The sequence below is a fragment of the Macaca thibetana genome, chromosome 6 (genome assembly GCF_024542745.1).
Source record: "Macaca thibetana thibetana isolate TM-01 chromosome 6, ASM2454274v1, whole genome shotgun sequence".
Classification (NCBI taxonomy): domain Eukaryota; kingdom Metazoa; phylum Chordata; class Mammalia; order Primates; family Cercopithecidae; genus Macaca; species Macaca thibetana.
Genome location: NC_065583.1, coordinates 138,135,996 through 138,161,686, shown reverse-complemented (window position 1 = coordinate 138,161,686; position 25,691 = coordinate 138,135,996). Strand labels below are relative to the sequence as shown.

At 40.7% G+C, this 25,691-nt stretch overlaps 1 protein-coding gene across 1 annotated transcript in view; it reads left to right on the top strand.

The window, feature by feature from the left end:
- The window catches only part of CPLANE1 (ciliogenesis and planar polarity effector complex subunit 1), a 163,189-nt gene extending 141,400 nt beyond the window's left edge, over nt 1–21,789 (top strand). Inside the window, exons 47-53 of the mRNA XM_050794494.1 lie at nt 1,598–1,763; nt 4,559–4,617; nt 5,273–5,440; nt 6,720–6,844; nt 12,330–12,419; nt 19,526–19,704; nt 20,277–21,789. Coding sequence (XP_050650451.1) covers nt 1,598–1,763; nt 4,559–4,617; nt 5,273–5,440; nt 6,720–6,844; nt 12,330–12,419; nt 19,526–19,704; nt 20,277–20,453 — 964 coding nt within the window. The 3' untranslated portion in view covers nt 20,454–21,789. The remainder of the gene's footprint in view (nt 1–1,597; nt 1,764–4,558; nt 4,618–5,272; nt 5,441–6,719; nt 6,845–12,329; nt 12,420–19,525; nt 19,705–20,276) is intronic.
- Nucleotides 21,790–25,691: the final 3,902 nt, after the last annotated feature.

Below are 25,691 nucleotides of genomic sequence, written 5' to 3'. Positions count from 1 at the left end.
GGGGGGATACTGCCTGCCATGTGTAAAGATTCCAGAGTCTCAAAAGGAAAGCAGATATTCAGAATAAAATGTATTGTTTGTATTTGTGACTAGTCTTCTGTTTAGGAGGGTGCTTCTTCAATCACTGGGTGATGCATCTGTCCAAGTCCCCATCTTTTAAAACAGAAACTTTTTAAAATTTTTGGAGACGGAGGTTTGCTATTTTGCCCAAACTGGGCTTGAACTCATGATTGTCCCACTTCAGCCTCCCAAGTAGCTGGGATGACAGGTGCATGCCACTGCACCTGGCCCCAAATCCCCATTTTGCACCACCCATTTTCTCAGACCACTCCTAGTACATGTATGTTAGTTCAGATCCTCCAAGGAGCTAAGGTCGGTTTAGCTGCAGAAGAGATTTACTGGGGAAAATGCTTGTGAGAGGATAGCAGAATGCAGGGAAGAAGTAAGGAGAAGCATCAGACTACGATGCAGCTCTCAGCCCTCCCTGTAAAGCAGAGGGAAAGAGGGTAGGGGAGACAGAGTCTCAGTGCACTGTGTAGTTTTAAGAATGTTTCAACTGGGTCAATGGTAAGACCTCAGGCCAAGTCACCCACAGAGTCACCTGTGTCTTGCAGGAATGGGCCTTTCACAGTATCCCTGCCATGCTTAGTCCATTAATTTGGGCCAGACCATGGAAAGTGTGACATGAACCTAAGCATGGGAGTAGATCCAGAAGGGCAGGTGTTGGAAGTCACCTCTGTGTTGCAATTGTTTTGTTTTTTTGAGACAGTCTTCCTTTGTCACCCAGGCTGGAATGCAGTGGCACGATCACTGCTCACTGCAGCTTCGACCTCCCAGGCTCAAGTGATCCTCCCACCCACCTCAGTCTCCTGAGTAGCTGGGACTACAGGCATGTGCCATTCAACCTGGCAAATTTTTTTTTCTTTTTTTATAGAGATGGCATCTCATCATCTTGCCCAGGCTGGCCTTGAGCTGCTGGGCTAAAGCAGTCCACCTGCCTTGGCCTCCCAGAGTTCTGGGATTACAGGTGTGAGCCACTGAGCCCAGCCCTGTATTAGAAGTTTTGAAGTTGATAGAAATAGTACAGGGAATAAGTTATATTAATAGATAAAGAAGTGAAAACCTCCCCATTTTACATGATGTGATTATTATGCATTGCATACCTGTATCAAAATATCTCATGTACCTTATAAATATATACATCTACTATGTACCCACAAAATTAAAAAGTTAAAAAAAAAAGTCAAAAGGAGAACCTTTAAGACATTAGTTTTGAAGCAGTGAGCAGACAAGAAAGGAGCCAATGCAGGAGGCTATATAGTTTTCTGAGAGTTAGGAAAAGATCCAGTAAGATAGAGTTTAAAGAAGAAGGGAAAAGAGTTTAAGGCAAATGTTGTAAAGAAGTTGTTAGCTTTCTGAGTCCCTTTTCAGTGGAGTTGAGGTAACAAATTGGAGTGAGTTGACTAGAGAACATAAGTATATACTGCTTTTGAAGATGGGGCAAAATATTTCCAGATAAATAGTGTTTAGTCATGATATATCTTATCTGCATAACAAATTTAAAAGCAAATGATGTCTTACTTGTTAAATTTCTCAGAATTCAGCATTCTTCTGGCAGACATTCACAAAGAACTGACAAGGAAAGAAGAGAGATTCAAGCCTGGATGAAAAGAAAACGAAAAGAAAGAATGGCAAAGTACTTAAATGAGCTGGCAGAAAAGAGAGGGCAAGAACATGATCCTTTCTGTCCCAGAAGCAATCCAGTAAGTCTGCAGTGTCAAGGGCAATGGAATTATAGAATATGTGTAATTACTTTCCTGGCAAAATTTTAAGAAAAAGATTAACATAATTTGGATACATTTTTAATTTGGCATATAGAAAAGTAAATGTTTTACTTAAGTCAGGAAAAGTTAATTACCTTAAAACGTTACAGGATATTGTGCTAACCAAGTTATACTGAATTATCTTAAATATTTTTTTGTCCCCCAGGCTAATGATGGCTGTAGCATTTTAACAAGAGGAAGAGGTTGAGTAATTGGGTGACCAATTGGAGTTGTTCCTTTAATTTTCAGTGAGAGTCATTGACAGTTGAAACAACTGACTATGTGTATTAAAGCCATTTTAAAAACTCACTTTTCTATGCCTGCTCCCTTACTTAGTTTATAAAATTTACTTGCTTAGAAAACTTTGAGGCTCAGCATGGTGGCTCATGCTTATAATCCCAGCACTTTGGGAGACCAAAGTGAGAGGATCACTTTTGACCAAGAGTTGAGAGCATCCTGGGCAACAACATCGTGAGACCTCGTCTCTACCAAAAAAAAAAAAAAAAAAAAAAAAAAAAAAAAGAAATTAGCCAGGTGTGGTAGCACACACTTGTAGTCCCAGCTACTCTAGAGGCTGAGGCAGGAGGATCATTTGAGCCCAGAAGTTTGAGACTGTATTGAGCTATGATCACACCACTGCACTCCAGCCTGGGAGACAAAGGGTGACCCTGTGTCTACAAATAAAGCAAAAGCTAACAAATAAAAAGCCCCTTAATTTTCTGTTAATAAGTTACCTACAAAAAATACAAAAAAAAATTGTCATGTATCAACAGAACAATGTCACTTCTGTGTGTGTGGTTTTTGTTTTTTTAACGTCTTTAAAACTGTCAGCATTTATTTACTGAGCCCTAAATACAGACATCACCATAGCCAGGTCAGGTATATTTTTTTTCAGATGGTAAAACAAAGCACTGTTACTTTGATAGTCACATTACTATGAAAATTACATTTAGAGAACAGTTTATCTTTTACTTTGTAATCTGAAATAAAATATAATATCCCTTCATTTTTTCAGCATCATTAGGATAACAAATTATTTTGGTGAATTTTCCAGATAAACTGTTCCATTAAAACACCAAATGGTGCAAAAGTAGGTGAACTATTGTTTAAAGTGCAATTTACTTATCTGTCTCTGAAAAGAGTATATTGGTGTTAACATAACATTTTCTTGATAGCCCAGGAGACATGGTAGTGGCCTTCAGGGCTACTGAGGTACATGAACAGAATCTTAAAGTGTGTACATGTGTATTTGAGAGAAGAATGTGTGTGTGTGTGTGTGTGTGCGCGCGCGCGTTCCCCCACCCTAATGTAGAATGGGTTCTGACATTACCTTCTCGCTGTCAGGGAAGTAAATACCCAAGATGGTTAGAATTGTGTCCAAATTTAGAATAAATTGGCCAGGAATAGTGGCTCATATCTGTAATCCCAGCACTTTGGGAGTCCGAGATAGGAGGATCACCTGAGGCCAGGAGTTCAAGACCAGCCTAGGCAACATAGTAAGACCTCGTCTCTAAAAAAAAAAAAATAAAAAGTAAGAAAATGAAAATTAGCCAGATGTAGTGGCACACACCTGTAGTCCTAACTACTCGAGGTGAGAAGATCACTTACGTCCAGGAGTTGGAGATTAAAGTGAGTTGTGATCATGCCACTGCACTCCTGCCTGGGCAACAGAGTGAGCTCTTGTCTCAAAATAAGTAAACTCTAAGGGTTTAAGAACTGCTTGGTTCATAGATTTTGTGGTCTCATTCAAGATTGCAGACATTTTTTGTTTTGTTTTTTAACTTCTATTTGGGTAAGTTTGGATGGGATTAGTGAGGTATTAATGTAATTAAAATTTTCATTTGAATTTCTATTAGAAATCAACAAGAACTTTAATTTGTTAGTGACTACTTCTCTACAGGACCTTGAAAAAGTGCGTTTACTTCTGAGTGTCCATTTTTATATACATAATTGTGTGTGAAAAGAACCTCACATGTAACTCACACCAATAGTTCTTAATGTTCTGGAATAATATGTATGTGTCTGACATTTGTTTTTTGCCTTCTGGTGTATAACTTGAAGAGTTTACAAGTCACAGTCAATTCACTGTAGTAGGTTTCTGATAAACATTTTAAAACATAAAAATAATGATTTTAAATGTCTAATTTCAGCTTTATTAACAGGCTCTTGGTGAGGTTAGTTACAAGATTGAGTACAAAGCATAGGTGCTTCCACCTAAAATGTTCCTACTTCACATTTTTTGTGCAGCCAAATAAGATTCTCTCCTAATTAACTCAATAAAATATATTAACTGAACTAGGAAAATAGATTTTGCATTCCATTTATTAAATTTTTCTTTATTTTGAAATGGAGTCTTGCTCCGTCGCCCAGGCTGGAGTGCAGTGGTGCGATCTCAGTTCACTGCAGCCTCTGCCTCCTGGGTAGCTGAGATTGCAGGTGTATGCCACATACCCGGCTAATTTTTGTATTTTTAGTAGAGACGAGGTTTCACCATGTTGGCCAAGCTGGTCACGAACTCCTGACCTCAGGTGATCCGCCCGCCACCGCCTCCCTAACTTGGTTTTTACTTTCATTACATGATGTTTTAATTTAACTTTTTTATGTTTTGTGCTACAGTAGGAAGCTTCATCAAACACCACAGTGTTTTGTACTGTTTCCTCAATAACAGAATTATGTCTAATGGTTTAATTATTTGGATTGAACAATAATGAACCAACTGGATATTTCTTATGCAGCTTTACATGACTTCAAGGGAAATAAGGCTGAGACAAAAGATGAAGCATGAAAAAGACAGGTGAGTTTGGTAGCTGTAACCCTGTGTATTCTCTCTGACTTCCTTACTACCTGAGGCATAGGTTAATGCCTTAGGAATTCAGTTTTCACAATAGTCTCTTTTTTGTCAATAAACAGAAAATTATGGAAGATATCACTGCAAGGAAAATAATGAGACTCACTAGCCTTTTTTCAAATTTGCTTTCAAATATTACGTGTTTCATTCAGTTTTTATGACTTTTATTTCTGCTGTTCTCCCTTTCCCAACCCAGATATTTACATGCATTTGGGAAATACTCCAGAGACCATAACTACAAGTACTTTTAATGATACTACCTAATCATTTTCAGAAACCTGACGAATAGAAGGATGTGAGAAGCGTTGAAGAAAGAGAATGCTAAGTGAAATTAGCCAGGCATGGTGGCGGGTGCCTGTAATCCCAGCTACTTGGGAGGCTGAGGCAGGAGAATCGCTTGAACCCAGGAGGCGGAGGTTGCAGTGAGCCGAGATCGTGCCATTGCAATCCAGCCTGGGTGACAAGAGTGAAACTCCGTCTCAAAAAAAAAAAAAAAAGAAAAGAAAAGAAAATGCTAGGTGATCTTCGAACACTATATTCCCTCTGGATAGATGAACTGAAAGCAACTCTTAGTAAATGATGCTTAATTCTTTGTCTACAGATTGCTGCTCTCTGAACACTACAGTCGTCGAATCTCACAAGCATACAGTCTGATGAATGAACTATTATCTGAGTCAGTACAGCTACCAGCTGTACCACAGAAACCATTGCCTAACAACCCCAGCCCTACTCACTCTTCCAGATATCAACACTGCCCTTCTCCAAGAGGGTAAGACAAGGTTTGACATGCCATTTGGCAAGATAATGTCAGGCCTGATAAGAAGAAATGTAGCACTTTTGTGACCTAAGTTCAGTGCATTTGCATTTACCCTGCTTAGAGTTGTGATGATAAAGTGAAGGAAAAAAAGTAGTCTCATAATCATGAGGTCTTTATACATTGATATAATCACCAAGGAAAAAGGCAGAAATTGTGTTACATTTCTCACTAAGCTTACAGAGCATTTAGGTATTCCAGAAGTATGAAATTTAATATGTGTGCAGTCCTGTTTTATTTAGTTGTTGTTAATATTTGCCTCTGTAATTTGCCTCCTAACTGCTCATCCTATTTTTCCATTTGTCGTCTCTCTTGCAGAAACAGCCAGTCCCCAGCTGCTTACCACTTCCCTTTCTGCTACCCACCCCAGACCTGCCCAGTTAGGCTCATTGAACTGTAGCTAGTATTATGTATTTTACTTTAATCACCTACAGAGGGGTTATATGTGAGTTCATTAGGCAGTAATTAATTAAACATAGAATGCTGAAGAAAACTACCCAAGTATAAAATTTCTTACGCATGGTCAACAAACATGCAAAGTTCTATTGATATCTGTTGGTGATCATAAGGTGAACATGAATTGGAGTACAGTGTTGTTAAGCATCACCACCTTTGACAAAATGAATTATTAGAATTATAAACATAATCACATAATTTAAGAGCCTAGAGGAGATACTACCAACACAAACCCAGATGTAATCAGATCATTTGTGTGTGTACTGTGGAGTTTACTTCAAATACCAAAGAATCCCATTGAGACTTTTCTAGAATAAAGCAGGGATTAAATACATATATAACTGCCCAGTATATGGATAATTTGAAATGGGGAGTGAGATAACCACAAAAAAATTTTGTGAAAAAAATGAAGTTTGAGGTATAAGATACAAAGAATAATTTGTTGAGAGTTATATGTTAAGTGTATCACTGAGGTACAGAATAGGCAGTATCAAGTGAATATAATCTGAGCTATATTTTGGTCCATTTTTTTTCTTTAAAGTAACAGGGTTTTGCTCTGTCACCCAGGCTGGAGTGCAGTGGCATTCACAGGTGCAATCATGGCACACCACAGCTTGACCCTCTGGGTTCCAGTGATCCTCCTGTCTCACCCTCCCCAGGAGCTGGGGCTGTAGGCCTGTGCTGCTGTGCCCAGCTTAATTTAGGCTTTTTGAAATATTAAAGTTTATCACTGATATGAGATTCTAGGAATATAATAATTATGTGATTTCTACTATAGAGAGAATCAACACGGTTACAGTTTTCTAATAAATCGACCTGGAAAAGTCAAATATATGTCCAAACCAAGTTACATCCATAAGAGAAAGTCTTTTGGGCAACCTCAAGGCTCACCTTGCCCACATGGTAAGACTTAAAGCTTTTTTGTAAATTGTCTGATTTGGACCTATTCCTTCTTGTCTCCAAAGTTGTGTTTTCATTAGTAAAAGGTATAAGTCTTAGTAAAGAGGAGTTCTGATTTGAACAGAATGCAAAGCATTGATAAAGACTTAGCTGTAATTTTTTTTTTTTTTTTTTTTTTCTGCTTTGAAGTAAGGCCCTAGGAATTTTTCTAAGTGAATGGCTTTGTTTTTTTTTTTTTGAGGCGGAGTCTCGCTCTCTCGCCCAGGCTGGAGTGCAGTGGTGAGATCTCGGCTCACTGCAAGCTTCGCCTCCCAGGTTCACGCCATTCTCCTGCCTCAGCCTCCCAAGTAGCTGGGACTACAGGCGCCTACCACCCTGCCTGGCTAATTTTTTGTATATTTTAGTAGAGATGGGTTTCACTGTGTTAACCAGGATGGTCTTGATCTCCTGACCTGGTGATCCACCTGCCTCTGCCTCCCAAAGTGCTGAGATTACAGGCGTGAACCACCACGCCCGGCCTTGAATGACTTTTTTTTTATTTTTCTTTTTTTTTTTTTTTTTGAGGCGGAGTCTCGCTCTGTCGCCCAGGCTGGAGTGCAGTGGCGCGATCTCGGCTCACTGCAAGCTCCGCCTCCCGGGTTCACGCCATTCTCCTGCCTCAGCCTCCCGAGTAGCTGGGACTACAGGCGCTGCCACCACGCCCGGCTAATTTTTTTGTATTTTTAGTGGAGACGGGGTTTCATTGTGTTAGCCAGGATGGTCTCGATCTCCTGACCTCGTGATCCGCCCGTCTCGGCCTCCCAAAGTGCTGGGATTACAGGCTTGAGCCACCGCGCCCGGCCTATTTTTCATTTTTTTGAGACGGAGTTTTGCTTTTGTTTCCCAGGCTGGAGTGCCAGTGGTATGACCTCGGCTTACTACAACCTCCGCCTCCTGTGTTCAAGCGATTTTCCTGCCTCGGCCTCCCAAATAGCTGGGATTATAGGTATGCACCACCATGCCTGGCTAATTTTGTATTTTTAGGAGAGACGGGGTTTCTCCATGTTGGTCAGGCTGGTCTCAAACTCTTGACCTTGGGTGATCCGCCTGCCTTGGCCTCCCAAAGTGCTGAGATTACAGGCGTGAGCCGCTGCAGCTGGCCGAATGGCTTTTTTATAATAGCATTTGAAGACTCAGGGTATTAGATATAACTTTTTTGGGAGTCTGTTTCTTTTGTATATCTGGCTAAAGATGTAGGCATTTGAACAAATCAAGTTCTGATAGATTGCAGGATGAATACATCACAGAAGAGAAATGCTAAGAAGCTCAGATTGAAATAATGTCATGTTTTTATCCTTTGAAAATTTTCCACATTTCAAGGTATATCCATTATTTACTAACCTTTCTTTAGTTAATTGTGCCATATTTGAGTTTTGATTACTAAAGTAAAACAGTTATTTGTAATATGTTTATATATTGAGAATGTATTATAATAGCTGACATGTAATATAAATGTATACATTTACAAATACAAAATAAGCCCAGTGCGGTGGCTCATGCCTGTAATCCCAGCACTTTGGGAGGCCGAGGCGGGCAGATCACAAGGTCAAGAGACTGAGAACATCCTGGCCAACATGGTGAAACCCTGTCTCTACTAAAAATACTAAAATTAGCTGGGCATGGTGGTGTGCGCCTGTAGTCCCGGCTACTCTGGAGGCTGAAGCAGGAGAATCGCTTGAACCTAAGAGGGGGAGGTTGCAGTGAGCTGAGATCGCGCCACTGCACTCCAGCCTGGTGACAGAGCGAGACTGTCTCAAAAAAAAAAAAAAAAAAAGGTAAAATAACAACTAATTATGTGGCAGGTTCTGTTTATGTTCTTTAATTACAACCCTGTGAGATAGGTGCTATTATGTTCCCACTTTAAAGACGAGGAAACCAAGGCAGAGAGAAAGCTCAAATAATTGCCCAAGATCATACAACTAGGAAGTGGTAGAGCCAAGATTTAATCCTAGGGTTGGGTCTAGAGCCTATACACATAGAACCAACACTTCAATATGCTGCCTCAATTTAGAACATTGAAATTTCCATAAATCCCAATTCTTTAGATGAAACCCTTCGTGATTTGGTTAGCTCTTGGCTTTTTTTTTTTTTTTGAGACAGTCTGTCACCCAGTCTGGAGTGCTGTGCCATAATCTTGACTCATGGAACCTTTGCCTCCTAGGCTCAACAGCCGTCTCCTACCTCAACCTCCCGAGTAGCTGTGATTATAGGTGTATGCTACCATTCTCAGCTAATTTTTGTTTATTTGTTCGTTTTTTGTAGAGATAGGGGGGTCTCGCTGTGTTGCCCAGGCTGGTCTTGAACTCCTGAGCTCAAGCATCTACCCACCTCAGCCTCCCGAAGTGCCAGGATTACAGGTGTGAGCTATCATGCCTGACCAGCTCTTGGCTTTTTTGATTGACAAATTACAGTAAGAAAATACTGCTCTTTTAAAACTGAAATTTCAAAATAATGAACCATACTTTTTAAAAAATATATTATTTTACACCTGATATATTTGCCAGAATTAAACACATATCTAAAATTGTCAAGGTTTTAAGAACATCTGATGGTTTCTTAACATCTGATGGTTTCTTAACATCTGATGAAAAAGTCTTGAATTATACAGAAATATGTTTTCCTGTTATATATGTTCAATTTCAAATCTTTATTTTTACCTTGTGCTTTGACAGTTGCTATGGCCTTAGCCTGTCTTTCCGTTAATCTCACCTGCCCTTGCTGGATTATGCTGAGGAGGTGCTCCTGCTACTCCTGGTCTCAGGAACCCTCAGCAACACTCATACCCACGCAGAAACGTCTAGACCCTCTGCTTGGCCTTCAGGCATCCTCTGTGTGTTCTCCTGCTTCCCATAGAACCTGTGCTGCTCAGCAGCTTGTTTTCCAACCACATGACGTGATTTGTGCTCCCTTATACCTTGAATGTCTCACTTCTGTGTGTCTGAAGACATTCCTAATCTTAATTATTTAGTTTGTCCAATCTGATATAATCAATTTGAAATTCTACATTCTCATTTCTAAATTGAGGCTTATATTTAATCTGCATGGTTGCTATGAGAATTAGAGATAATGGTGGCCAAAGTAGTTATTTTTCTGTTCTTTGAACCCTTAGTCACATGTTTATGTCCCTCTTGAAGCACTACAACAGGCGTCCTGTTATTGTTACCTGTAAACTTCATGCCCCATACTAGAATACTTTGCAGCAGTATTCCCTTATTCATCTTCATATTACCCCTCACATTGAATAAATGAAATACTCAAACATTGAACAAATAGATAACTGGAAAAAATAGTTATTGAGCTTTTTGCCTAAGCATAGCTATTTATAAACAAATTATTGTTCAAGGATATTAATAGGCAGGTATTACAGTATTTATACCACGTCAGAGAATAATACCATATGCCTGGCTATTGTCCTGTCTTTTAATGCAAAGATAAAAGAGGCAGCTTGAGTGCTTGTGGATATTCTGACTTCTCTGCCTCAGTAGAGCAGGCTGTGGCTCCCCTTGTTCTTGTGGCCTCTGTCCAGTTCACCCAACCATTTCACCTGGCTACATTCAGAAGTTTCAGGTCCCCCAGTGTTTGGGAGAATGAAGGGAAACCCAGGCAAGACTGATTCCAGACCTTTTCCTAGTCAGTGATACAGATAACCTGAACTCACATAGGTCAAGTTCAGTCACTGCACATGTGGGGAGGTGAGGCTCCATCAAGATTTCCAAATGCACTGCAGTTCATTTGTAAATGAAGAGTTTTTCTTAATGTACTTGGGAGTTTGACTGTATGTTGCTTTCTATCTTGTGAAGCAGTATGTAGTTTTTGGCTAATTTCTTCAGCCCTGCTTCCATACTGTTAGGAGTTTGTTTGTTTGTTTTGACACAGGAACTCACTCTGTCACCCAGATGGAAGTGCAGTGGTGTGATCATGGCTCACTGCAACCTTGACCTCCCTGGCTCAGATGATCCTCCCACTTCAGCCTTTTTTTGTTTCTGTTTTTTTTTTTTGTTTGTTTTTTTGAGGCAGAGTCTTGCTCTGTCACCCAGACTGGAGTGCAGTGGTGTGATCTCAGCTCACTGCAACCTCTGCCCTCTAGGTTCAAGCAATTCTCCTGCCTCAGCCTTCGGAGTAACGGGGACTACAGGCTCACACCACCATGCCCAACTAATTTTTGTATTTTTTAGTAGAGACAGGGTTTCACCATGTTGGCCAGGCTGGTCACAAACTCCTGGCCTCAAGTGATCTGCCAGCTTTGGCCTCCCAAAATGATGGGATTACAGGCATGAGCCACCGTGCCTAGTGGTGTGTTAGACACCTCAGCCTCTTGAATGGCTGGGACTACTGGTGAGCACCACCACACCCAGGTAATTTTTAATTTTTTTCGTAGAGACGGAGTCTTGCCATGTTGTCCAGGCTGTTCTCAAACTCCTGGGCTCAAGCAGTCTTCCCACGTTGGCCTCCCAAAGTGCAAGAATTACAGGCATAAGCCACCATGCCTGGCCAGGAGTAGTTTGTGTTATTGTTGCTTGTTTTATGTTTAGTTCTGTCAACTACAGTACAAAGATTACGTGATTAGTAACCGAGAAGCATCTTAGGCATAAAGAAGTAAAAGTCAGCTGGGCATGGTGGCTCACGCCTGTAATCCCAGCACTTTGGGAGGCTGAGGCAGGCGGATCACGAGGTCAGATGATCGAGACCATCCTGGCCAACATAGTGAAACCCCATCTCTACTAAAAATACAAAAAAGTTGCCGGGCCCATGCACCAGCAGTCCTAGCTGCTTGGGAGGCCAAGGCAGGGGAATTGCTTGACCCTGGGAGGCGGAGGTTGCAGTGAGCAGAGATTGCACCACTGTACTCCAGCTTGGTGACAGAGCGAGACTCCATCTCAAAAAAAAAAAAAAAAAAAAAAGAAATAAAAGTCTAAGTTTTAAAATCCCCTGAACTTAGGTTTATATCCCAGCTCTGCTGCTGATTTTTGCCCTCAGATAAGTTATCTGAAACCTACCTCATAGAGTTGTTGAGGATTATATTAATAAGAGAACATATTGTATAACATGGAAGTAAATGATTGTTATTAATCTTTGAGTTTAAGAAACTAATCATTCTGTTGATAAAATTTAACTTGGCATTTTGTCTAGGTGTTTACTGCTAAGAGGTGTATTATGTTCCTAGCTTTTCCAGTTGCCAGAAACGTCAAAACACATGTGCCATTTGAAACAAGAGTATGGCTGTGCTTGAAGGATACCAGGTGTCAAAGCAGAGTGTTCCCTTTCTTTGTCTGCACTTATGTTTTGCCGCCTTGGTTCAAACCAGCCACCATTTATTGGGCCCCTACTGTGAATAGGTCTTGGTGAGCAGATTCAGAGCTGATCAGGAGAAGATGTCTGTCCTCAAATAACTCACTATATATAAAAATAATGAATGCCTATGGAAGGTTAATAATGTTTGTCTATACAGGAACTGCCACTTTCACCATACAGAAAAAAGCTGGTGGAGCCAAAGCATCAGTAAGAAAGGCTATGCAGTCTCCAGTTACCTTCCGAAAAGGTAAGGGATAAAGAAGATAAAGTTCTCAGACTTAATACTAAATTTTCTTTTTTTTTTTTTTGAGACAGAGTCTCACTCTGTTGCCCAGGCTGGAGTGCAATGGCGCGATCTCGGCTCCTGGGTTCAAGCGATTCTCCTGCCTCAGCCTCCCCAGTAGCTGGGATTACAGGTGCCCACCACCGCACCCAGTTAATTTTTGTATTTTTCGTAGAGATGGGGTTTTGCCATGTTGGCCAGGCTGGTCTTGAACTCCTGACCTCAGGTGATCTACCCATCTTGGCCTCCCAAAGTCCTGTGACTATGCCTGGGCTTTAGCATGAGCCACTGTGCCTGGCCCTTAATACTAAATTTTTAAAAATTATAAATCACTCAATTTCAAATCTAGATTTCAGAATGGATGGTGTGACTCTGTGCTGCAGTGGTTCAGAGAGGAAGTTTTGGAGTAGCTTTATGGAATCAAGTTAACCACTTACTCTGTAACCTTACACAAATTTCTAACCCATTTATGTATCCTTAATTTTCTCACCTGGAAAATACAGATTATAATAGTGAGGATATATGTAACTACCTTGGTAGGTGAACAGGGTAACTATTATCCGTATCTTACTATGAGAACAGACATAGAGAAGTTAAATGACCTGTTCAGATCTCCTTAAAACAATAACAATAGTAGCTAACAGGTATAGAGCATTTACTGTATGCCAGGCATTATGTTCACACCTCATGTGCATTATCTCACTTGATCCTCATATTAAACCCAACGAAATCTGTGCAGTTATCCCCTATTGAAAGAACAGAACTAAATTTGGTAGGGGTAATTATTTTTTAAAAACCCACTGATTTGGCTGGGCGCGGTAGCTCATGCCTGTAATCTTAGCACTTTGGGAGGCCAAGGCGGGTGGATCATGAGGTCAAGAAATCGAGACCATCCTGGCCAACATGGTGAAATCCTGTCTGTACTAAAAATACAGAAATTAGCTGGGCGTGGTGGCATGCACCTGTAGTCCCAGCTACTCAGGAGGCTGAGGCAGAAGAATCGCTTGAACCCAGCAGGTGGAGGTTGCAGTGAGCCGAGATTGCACCACTGCACTCCAGCCTGGCAACAGAGTGAGACTCTGTCTCAAAACAAAACAAAACAAACCCCACTAATTTATATGTACTGTGAAAAATGATGAGAAATACGAAGTAATTAGCCTAGGCTTGGTATTATGCCTCTTTCTCTACTACTAGCTCATTACTTTGCAGATCCGTCGTTCAGTTTACCCCATCTCTTTTTACCTATGTCTAATCCATTATTTAACTCATTTATCAACTTTTGAATGTCTATGGCTGTATTTTCTAGACGATGTATTTGATACTTTTCCTACTCTTTTCCCCATGTACGCATTAAAACCCGAGTTTCTGGTCATTTGGATCAATTTGAATCCTCAAAGCATCATTTCCTGTGCTTGTGTATTAGTCTGTTCTCATGCTGCTAATACATACCCAGGACTGGGTAATTTAAAAGGGAGGTTTAATGGACTCACAGTTTCACATGGCTATGGAGGCCTCACAATCATGGTAAAAGGCAAAGGAGAAGCAAAGTCAAGTCTTACATGGTGGCAGGCAAGAGAGCATATTCAGGGAAACTCCCCTTTATAAAACCATCAGATCTCATGAGAACTCACTATCACAAGAACAGCAGCATGAAGGTAACTGCCCCCATGATTCAATTACCTCCCACCTGGCCACAGCACATGGGAATTATGGGAACTACAATTCAAGATGAGTTTTGGTTGGGGACACAGCCAAACTTTATCAGCTTCTAAATCCCATGCTAGCTTTTCTCTTTTTCAAAGTCTTTCCTTTTTTTTTTTTTTTTTTTTTTTTTGAGACGGAGTCTCATCTGTCGCCCAGGCTGGAGTGCATGGCCGGATCTCATTTCCGCCTCCCGGGTTCAGCCATTTCCGGCCTCAGCCTCCCGAGTAGCTGGGACTACAGGCGCCCGCCACCTCGCCCGGCTAGTTTTTTGTATTTTTTAGAGACGGGGTTTCACCGTGTTAGCCAGGATGGTTTCGATCTCCTGACCTCGTGATCCGCCCGTTCCCAAAGTGCTGGGATTACAGCTTGAGCCACCGCGCCCGGCCCAAAGTCTTTCCTTTTTATCCATTATGAATTATTTTCTAGTTTAGAGTACTCAATAGCTTTTTATTCTTTTCAAAGCAAATATCTAGCAATGTCTAGTTCAACAGATAAAATGTTCCCCAAATACAATGTTACCTCTCAAAACAGTTGAAATTACTTGTACCATTATATTGTTTTGTTTTTGAAAGTCCCAGAGATCCAGGGTTTTGTGTTCTTGAGGTCATTATAATGTAACATGAGGCCTTGCCCATAGAAAGCTGTACATACTTGTTTCATTGTTCAATGGTAACCCTGCCTCTGAAAGTTAGAAATGTGTATGACTCCAAGTTTCTAGCTTAAGTGCTTAGATAGACTGTGACCCACAAATTGACACAAGTAGAGCAAGAAAAGAAGCAGGATTTTCTTTGGGAATGGTGGAGGTAATAGGTTTAGTTTTATCATCCAGTTTCAGATTTCTCAGGCTAGACTCTGTAGACACTGTTTGGTGTTATGTTATAAAGAAACTGAGTGTCAGTGCCCATCATCCTAGAGAAAGAGTACTTCCTTTCTGAGGGAAGCCAGTGTACTTGGCAGCCTGGTTTCTGCTGTAGGGTGTCGTCTTGATCTATAACTTACCTTTCACTCTAGAAAGCTTTCACTGTCCAATGGGGCAGGACAGTTTACCTCGAAAAGACTTATGCATGCTCAGTTTCACAGAAATTTTCTCATATTATATATATATATATATATATATATATATTTTTTTTTTTTTTTTTTTTTTGAGACGGAGTCTCGCTCTGTCGCCCAGGCTGGAGTGCAGTGGCCGGATCTCAGCTCACTGCAAGCTCCGCCTCTCGGGTTTACGCCATTCTCCTGCCTCAGCCTCCCAAGTAGCTGGGACTATAGGCGCCCGCCACCTCGCCTGGCTAGTTTTTTGTATTTTTTAGTAGAGACGGGTTTCACTGTATTAGCCGGGATGGTCTTGATCTCCTGACCTTGTGATCCGCCCGTCTCGGCCTCCCAATCATATTATATTTTTATCTCAAATTGGATATCCCAGATAAACCTTAGAAAAATGCATTATGATCTGAAAGGAAGGAAATTACAAAACCATCTCTAGGTAAAGCAAGGTGAGAGAAACCCAGTGATAGCCTCTCAAGGTTTGTAATACCCCATAGGTGAAGATTTATCCTAAAATGCAAGACTCTTAACTGTAATTTTAGTAGACTAGGTAGTGGTTTGATTTTGTCATTCTTTCTAGCTGGCAATAATCATGTTCATTTGACAAAGCAAAAGTGTCAGTGTCTAGATACCAAATTAATTGTAGCCAAGATGGGGTTGGGATTAGTTGATGTTTGTAGTCTTTGCTGATCTCTAGTCATATCATGAATACTTGATACTTCAGCACCCCACCTCCACTTGTTCCCATCTGCTTTGAAGTGGAAGCCTACTCTTGTGGTTGTGTTGCTTAACCACTCATTGGTTTCTCTTTCAGTCTCACTTTTTCTGTTTTAACGACTGTTTTCCTTTTTACCACAGTATTTGTTCTCATATGCATTCCTGTCATCTGCTTGTAGATTTTTTTCCTTTATAAGGTTTTTCATAATTTGTTCCTTATTAATATTTACTGAAATATTTACTGAAATAATTATTTACTGAATAATATTTACTGAAAAATAATTTACTGAATTATTTTAACGTGGGACTTCCAGTGGCATTTCAAAATACTCTCTGAGGTCTTTAAGTAGCAGAAAAAATGTCAAACCTTTTCAACTAGAGCATAGCTCTCACATTGAATATTACAGTGGCAGGTGCTACCAAATGATGTTAGCTTTGTTTCTTTTTCAGACTCTTGGGGCTAGTCAAAAGAAAAATCCCTAAGCTGTCTATACCACTGCTCCTTTCCCTTTGGCACTAATCCAGGAAGAAGCTTTTGGAAAGCTGCCACCTTGTGGATGCAAATTAATAGATCTATTCACATTTTACTTATAGATATGAAGATGATCTTAAAGGGCCCTCTAGGTATTATTATTCCTTCACCCTAAAGAATAGAAAGTAGGCTAGGCGTGGTGGCTCACGCCTGTAATCCCGGCACTTTGAGAGGCCGAGGCAGGCAGATCATGAGGTCAGGAGATCGAGACTATCCTGGTTAACACGGTGAAACCCCATCTCTACTAAAAATACAAAAAAAAAAAAAAAATTAGCTGGGCATGGTGGCAGGCACCTGTAGTCCCAGCTACTCAGGAGGCTGAGGCAGGAGAATGACGTGAACCCATGAAGCAGAGCTTGCAGTGAGATCGCGCCACTGCACTCCAGCCTGGGTGACAGAGTGAGACTCTGTCTCAAAACAAAAAAAAGAGTAGAAAGTTAATATATTAGCCCAGGTTCTAGGGTGGATCATCTCCATCATCTTGGGCAAATTGCATAACCTCTCTAAGCCTAACTTTCCTCATTTGCAAAATGGGCATAATAATGCTTTCTCCATAGAACTGTCAGGAAGAGTATTCACTCAGCAACTGCCCATTGAGCTCCTACAACATACCAGGCACTGTTACTCATGAACAACACAGAAAGCAGCACATCAGTAAGGGAGAATGAGGCTGGCTAGTTGGAACTACACTAGCAAGGGTGGTTGAAGGTCTCTTTGAGAAGGTAAAACTCTTACTCCAGCTCTTAGTATGAAGCAAATTAAAAATTAAATAAAAATTTAGAAAAAGAGAAGGTGATGTTGAAGTGAAGATCTTGAATGATGAGAAGGAGATTGTTAGGTAAAGATAAGGCAAAACAGTTTCAGGCAGAAGTTCAAAGTTCTGGTAAGAGTGTTATATAAAGATAAGGCAGAACAGAAAGTTCAGAGCCCTGGTACAGAAACAAAGTTGGTATGGCAGAAAAGATCAATATGGAAAAGTGACGAGAGATATGGTGGAAGAGATGGGCTAGATACTGTAGGCTAAGGCAAGGAGTTTGGATTTTACTTGAGATCCAGTGAGACTCCATTTTAGGCAATTAAGCAGAGAGATAATATAATTTATGTTTTAGAACATGTGGAAAAAAAGAAGACAGCATACAAGGATAGATTGCTTGGGCTAGGGTTTTAACAGTGGAGATGGGGGAAACTGTTTGATTTGGATATATTTTGAAGATAGACAAAATTAGGACTTGCTGATGATTGGACATGTATAAGAAAGAAGGATGAGGCAGGGCACAGTGGCTCACGACTGTAATCCCAGCAGGTTGGGAGGCTGAGGCAGGCAGATCACTTGAGGCCAGGAGTTCCAGACCAGCCTGGCCAACATGGTGAAACCCCATCTCTACTAAAGATACCAAAATTAGCTGGGCATGATGGCACATGCCTGTAATCCCAGCTACTCAGGAGGCTGAGACAGGAGAATCACTTGAATCCGGGAGGCGGAGGTTGCAGCGAGCTGAAATCGCGCCACTACACTGCAGCCTGGGGACAGAGTGAGATTCCGTCTCAAAAAAAAAAAAAAAAAAAAAAAAAGATAAACTACTGGATTTTAACCTGAGTGTCTCCTGGGATGGGGCAGTTTAGGGGTAAAAATTAACAGTGTGGTTTTGGACCTGTTAAAGTTCAGATGTTTATTGCACATCCAAGCAAAGATTTTAAGAAGGGGCAGTTAGCTTTATGAGACTGGAGGTACAGGTTTTAGAGAGTTATCAGCATGTAGGTGATATTTAAAGCCATGGAACTCAATGAAGTTAGCTAGGGAAAGCAGAGGTGTGTTAGAAAATCCAAAGACCAGGCATGAATGTCTGGTAAGTTCAAGGGACTGAATGTAAAAGTGCTTATTAGCCCATACTAAATGCCAAAGTGTGTGCTGTGATTGTTTTGGGGGCTTTATTTCTTGGAGATACCCTCAGCTTCAAGTACATAAGGTTGGTAGAGTTACAAAAGACAAAGAGGGCCCAAACTTCAGCACTGTCCTACCTCTTCTTCCTGCTTCAGGGAGCCACGTGACTGCTTGTTTGGGATCTATATTTACTTCCCATTTGCCCCATGTCTTGGGTGTTTCTTCATGAAATCACCTTGAAGGGTAGAACATGCTGTGACACTGGCTTTGGAACATTGTGTTAGGTGAGGTAGGCTCCTCTAGGGCTTTGTGCGGAGAAACCTTATTGGTTTGTGGGTTTACTAAGCTGCTTCTGGGCATTAGCTGGAATGAAAGTTTCTTTTCAACAAATACTGATACATGCAGTAAGAAGAAAGAGGGTCATAATGTGTTGTCACCACATTCACTGTGATGCCTTTGCCCAAAGGCAGATTGTAAGCATTAAGCCTGGGTGAAGATGCCCAAAGCATTGCTTCTAAGAAGTTTTCACGGCCGGGCGCGGTGGCTCACGCCTGTAATCCCAGCACTTTGGGAGGCCGAGGCGGGCGGATCATGAGGTCAGCAGATCGAGACCATCCTGGCTAACACGGTGAAACCTCGTCTCTACTAAAAATATAAAAAAATTAGCCGGACATGGTGGCGGGCGCCTGTAGTCCCAGCTATTGGGCAAGCTGAGGCAGGAGAATGGCGTGAACCTGGGAGGCGTGGCTTGCAGTGAGCTGAGATCGTGCCACTGCACTCCTGCCTGGGAGACAGAGCAAGACTCCATCTCAAAAAAAAAAAAAAAAGAAGTTTTTACAAGACTATCCGTAAAAGACAGGGAAGGCACAGGTTTCAGAGTTCACCCAACTTTGATGTGAAGACCTCTCCACAGTTCTGTTATATCTGTGGCCTCTCCTCACTAAATTTTCTTGTCTTAGAGATTAATTACTAATAGTTTTCAAATCCAAAGAAGGCTGGAATTCATTTTCCATCTCGTACACTGACAGGACACGAATTGTTCGAACCCTAAAGTGAACCATATCCAGACCTTATGATTTGAATATTATTTAAAATGTGACTACCTTTGCTTTGATGATAAAAGTCACAATTAACAAATGAGTCAATCAATCAATCAATCCCAATGTATGCTTTGTTCTTACCCCTTAAAAGGCTCTAATGCTCCGTGTCGTAGTCAGCAGCATACAAAAAAACATGGAAATGCTGGACTTGCACCTCAGACCAAGCAGGTGTGTGTGGAGTATGAGAGAGAGGAGACTGTGGTGAGTCCCTGGACGATACCTTCAGAAATCCGTAAGATTCTTCATGACAGCCACAATTCCCTTCTACAAGTAAGCATTGTTCTAGATTTTGTTTGTCTAGTGATTGCTCTATGTTCTTCAGGTTTTTTGTTTGTTTTTTAGTTTGTTTTTTGTGGGATGTGGAAATACTGAAAGGTTGTTAGGTCAGTTTGAAATCGTGATGCAAAGCATCTTCCCTTTTGGCTTAGTACTCCAGCATTTATCTTTCAGAATTCTCTGTGACTGTATTTTTTAACTAAAAAATGACCAAAATATAAGAACATAAAATTGTACGAGTATCAACATCCATTCTTCCCTGTCTTTGAATCCAGTGCCAGCATCTTGTTGTGTGAGATGATGTTCAGCTCTTGTCCATCTGGATGTGCTGGGCAATCACAGCCCTATTTCCTGGCACATTTCCTTCAGCCCTTTGATGGATGAGCAACTCTAGAATTTTTGAAAGCTTATTTCCTATTTCCTGGCACATTTCCTTCAGCCCTTTGATGGATGAACAACTCTAGAATTTTTGAAAGCTTAGTTCACATTCCAGGTTTTTTTGTTTTTGTTTTTCTGTTTGTTTTTAGGGGCTAGGACCACAACTGACTGTCTTTTCAATTCAATAGGACTTGTCTCCAACTGAAGAGGAAGAGCCAGAGCATCCTTTTGGGGTGGGCGGCATGGACAGCGTGTCTGAGAGCACTGGCAGCATCCTCAGCAAGCTGGACTGGAATGCCATCGAAGACATGGTGACCAGCGTGGAGGACCAGGGCCTGTCTGTCCACTGGGCCCTGGACCTGTAAGACCTGGATATCATTCTGTTTCCATATACAGGCCAGCACCTTAGTAATGTGGTTCTGAAAGATTAACAGGTTTAAGGGACAGAAGCAATGAAAGAAGCAATGTGAATTTTCCATCTGCTATCATATTGTTACCTGGATTAGCCATTTCAAGAGGAAAAATAAACATTTCTCAATAACTTTGCCTTCATGGGGAAAAGGTTGACTATTGATATATTATATGTTTTTGTATTTGATGCATCATTAAGCATAATTTTTAAAATGATAAGTACCTTTCAAGCCAAGTTTGCATAACCTACTTTCAATAAAACATTCTATCTTGCCTCCTCCTTTATTACCCTCTGAGTTTTGAGAAACAACCATATATAGATTAATCTAATAGGGAAAAAAATTCTTTTCTTTGAGAAGAAAATCACAGTCTCACCTGAGAACTCAATTATGAACCCTATTTTAAAACACCTATGCAGGGTTTAGCCTAGGAGTGAAAAGAAAGACCAACTACATTTTACCAACCATGAATTTCTAAATAAGCCAAGTTTCATGGAGGCCAGGAGATCTTCTGTCTTCTGCCCTGCAGCCTGAAGCCTTGGAGGAAGAAACAGGCGTGGATGCTTTGGGCAGGAAAGTAGGGGAATATGACTCCATGCTCTAGAAGGCTTATCTTAAATTTGTAGTAACCATGGTACAGAGACCTGGTTAGTTTTTGGTATTGAGCTCCAACAGTGTTATAGTTTTAAGAGATAATTTTTATGAGAATTGACTCAGAACCAGGATCCTTCAACTACTTCATCAATGTTTGGTATAATATCAAAGCACACTATTATCTGAAAAAGCAATTAAATACCCCTTTTTTCCAAATATCTACCTGTGTGAAGCCAGATTTTACAACATATGCAGCAAGTTGAATGCAGAAGCAGGTATGGTAATTCAGCTGCCTTCTATTAATTTGTTGAACTATAAAACAGTGCCACTCTCCTTACTAAATTGTTTTAGAAAATAACTTTATATGCTAACATTATTATTAATTGTCATTTAATTGTCATTGTCATTTAAAATATTACAATGTTTTCTGTTTCTTTTTTGTGTATTCTATGGGTATTGATACATGATAGTTGTACATTTTTAATGGGGTGCATGTGATATTTTAATACATGCATACAATGTTTAGCAATGAAATCAGGGTAATTGGGATATTCATCACCTCAAACATTTATCATTATTTGTGTTAGAAACATTCCAAACCTTTTCTTCTAGCTATTTATCCATTGTTGGATACTTATATCAATTTTATATCTTAGCTGTTGTGAATAGAGCTGCAATAAATGTGGGAGTGCAGATATCTCTTTGATATACTGATTTTCTTTCTTTTGGATATATACCCAGCCATGGGATTGCTGGATCATATGGTAGTTCTATTTTTAATTATTTGAGGAACCTCCATACTGTTTTCCATAGCTGCTATACTAATTTGCATTCCCACCAAGGCTGTATGAGCATTCCCCTTTATCTGTATGCCCACAAGCATTTATTTTCCATCTTTTCTATAGTAGTCATTTTAACCGGGGTGCAATGATACCTCATTATGATATTGACTTGCATTTTTCTGATGATAGTAGTATCGAGCATTTTTTCATATACCTGTTGGCCATTTGTATGTCATTTTTAAGAAATGTCCATTCAGATATTTTGTCCATTTTGTAGTAGGATTCTTTTTTGTTACTAAATTCTTTATATAAGTTCTTTATATATTGCGGTTATTAATCCTTTGTTGGAGGGGTAGCTGGCAAATATTTTCTCCCATTCTTTAGGTTGTCTTTTCACTTGTTAATTGTTTTCTTTGCTGTGCAGAAGCTTTTCAGCTTGATGTAATTCTATTTGTCAATTTTTGCTTTCATTGCCTGTGCTTTTGAGGTTTTACTCAGAAAAAAATCTCTGCCTAGACGAGTGTCCTGAAACACTTCCCAAATGTTTTTTTCAAGCAGTTTCATAGTTTCAGTTCTCACATTTAAGTCTAATCTATTTTGGTTTTATATATGATTTATACGGATGTAGTTTCATTCTTCTACAATGGACATCTAGTTTTCTTGGCAGCATTTATTGAAGAGGAGGGTATCCTTTCCCCATTGTATGTTCTTGATGTCTTTGCCAAAAATGAGCTGACTGTAAATGCATGGATTTATTGATAGTTCTTTTTTTTTCTTTGAGACAGGATCTCACTTTGTTCTCCAGGCTGGAGTGCAGTGGTGTGATGTTGGCTCACTGCAGCCTTGACCTCCCAGGCTCAAGCGATCCTCCCACCTCGACCACCCAAGTAGCTGGGACTAGGTGCATGCCACCATGCCTGGCTAATTTTTTGTGATTTTCATAGAGACAGTGTTTCATGTTGCCCAGGCTCCTCTGGAACTCCTGAGTTCCAGTGATCCTCCCACCTTGGCCTCCCAAAATGCTTGGATTAGAGGGATGGGCCACCGCACCCAACCTATTGATGGGTTCTTTATTCTGTTCTATTGGTCTATGTGTTTTTATGCCAGTTCCGTGCTGTCTTTGTTATTATAACTGTGTAATAATAACACATGGAGAGATGGAATTTCACTCTTGTCGCCCAAGCTGGAGTGCAATGGCACAATCTCGGCTCACTGCAACCTCCGCCTCCCGGGTTTAAGTGATTCTTCTGCCTCAGTCTCCTGAGTAGCTGGGACTACAGGCACCTGCCACCATGCTTAGCTAGTGTGTGTGTGTGTGTGTGTGTGTGTGTTAGTAGAGATGGGGTTTCACAATGTTGACCAGGGTGGTCTCAAACTCCTTACCTCAGGTGATCTGCCTGCCTTGGCCTCCCAAAGTGCTGGGATTACAGGCATGAGCTACCACACTCGGCTGAATTATGGTGTATTATTATTATTATTTTTTAGACAGAGTCTCACTTTGTCACCCAGGCTGGAGTCCAGTGGCGCAATCTTGGCTTACTACAACCTCTTCCTCCCGGGTTCAAGCAATTCGTGTGCCTCAGCCACCTGAGTAGCTGGGACTAAAGGCACGTGCCATCATGCCCGGCTACTTTTCTGTATTTTTAGTAGAGATGGGGTTTCAGCTTGTTGACCAGGCTGGTCTCTTAACTCCTGACCTCAGGTGATCAGTCCCCCTAGACCTCCCAAACTGCTGGAATTACAGGCATGAGCCACCGCACCTATCCTGGAGCATAGTTAGAACCCAATGCAGAGACTCTAAGAACCATGGTAAAACTACAGGAGCTGATAACCAGAATAACCAGTTTAGAGAGGAACAAAACTGACCTGATAAGAGTTGAAAAACACAACACAAGAAATTTACTGTGCAGTCACAAGTATCAGTAACAGAATAGGCCAAGTGGAGAAAAGAATCTCAGCTTGAAGACTATCTTTCTGAAATAAAACAGGCAGACAAGAATAAAGAAAAGAGAGTGAAAAGGAACTAATAAAACTCCGAGAAATATGAGATTATGTAAAAAGACATCCTGTGACTGGGGTACCTGAAAGAGATGGGGAGAATGGAACAAAGTTGGAAAACACACTTCAGGATATCATCCAGGAGAACTTCCCCAACCTAGCAAGACAGGCCAACATTCAAATTCAGGAAATCCAGAGAACCCCAGTAAGATACTTTACAAGAAAACCCCAAAACATACCATCATCACATTTGCCAAGGTCAAAATGAAAGAAGAAGTGTTAAGGGCAGCCAGAGAGGCCAGGTCACCTAAAAAAGTAAGCCTATCAGACTAACAGCACATCTCTTAGTGGAAACCCAACAAGCCAGAAGAGATTGGGGGCCAATATTCAACATTCTTAAAGAAAAGAGTTACCAACCCAGAATTTCATATTCGGCCAAACTAAGCTTCATAAATGAAAGAGAAATAAGCTCCTTTTCAGACAAGCAAATGCTGAGCGAATACATCTCCACCAAGCCTGCCTTGCAAGAGCTCCTGAAGGAAGTACTAGATGTGGAAAGGAAAAACCATTAACAGCCACTTTAAAAGCACACTGAAGTATACACATCAGTGACACTATGAAGGAACCACATAAAAAGTCTGCAAAATAACCAGTTAGCATCATGATGACAGGATCAGATTCACACATAAAAATATTAACCTTAAATGTAAATGGGCTTAATGCCCCAATTAAAAGACATAAAATGGCAAACTGGATAGAGTCAAGCCCCATCAGTATTCTGTCTTCAAAAGACACATGTCATCCAAAAACACACATATGCTCAAAATAAAGGGAGGGAGGAAAAACGGAAAACAGAAAAAGGCTGGGGTCACAATCCTGGTTTCTGACAAAACAGACTTTAAACCAACAAAGATAAAAAAAGAAGGCCATTACATAGTGGTAAAGGGTTCAATTCATCAAGAGCTAACTATCCTAAATATATGTGCACCCAATATAGGAGCACTCAAATTCATAAAGCAAGTTCTTAGAGACCTTCAAAGAGACTTAGATTCCCACACAGTAATAGTGGACACTTTAACACCCCACTGACAATATTAGATCATCAAGACAGAAAATTAACAAAGATATTCAGGACCTGAACTCAGCTCTGGATCAAGTGGACCTGATAGATATCTACAGAACTCTCCATTCCAAAACAACAGAATATACATTATTCTCATCACATGGCACTCTAAAATTGATCACGTAATTGGAAGTAAAACACCCCTCAGCAAATGCGAAAGAACTGAAATCAAACTGCTCAGACCACAGCACAATCAAGTTAGAACTCAAGAAACTCACTCAAAACCACACAACTACATGGAAATTGAACAACTTGCACCTGAATGACTCTTGAGTGAATGAAATTAAGGCAGAAACCAAGAAGTTGTTTGAAACTAGTGAGAACAAAGAGACAATGTACCAGAATCTCTGGGACACAGCTAAAGCAGTGTTAACGGGGAAGTTTATAGCACTAAATCCCCACAACAAAAAGATCTCAAAGCAACAACCTAACATCACAACTAAACTAGAGTCCAGGCATGGTGGCTCATGCCTGTGATCCCAGCACTTTGGGAGGCTGAGGTGGGTGGAATGGTTGAGCTCAGGAGTTTGAGACCAGCCTGGTTAACATGGTGAAACCCTGCCTCTACTAAAATTACAAAAATTAGCCGGGCATGGTGGTGCATGCCTGTAATTCCAGCTACTTGGGAGGCTGAGGCAGGAGAATTGCTTGAACCTGAGAGATGAAGGTTTCAGTGAACCAAGATTGCACCACTAC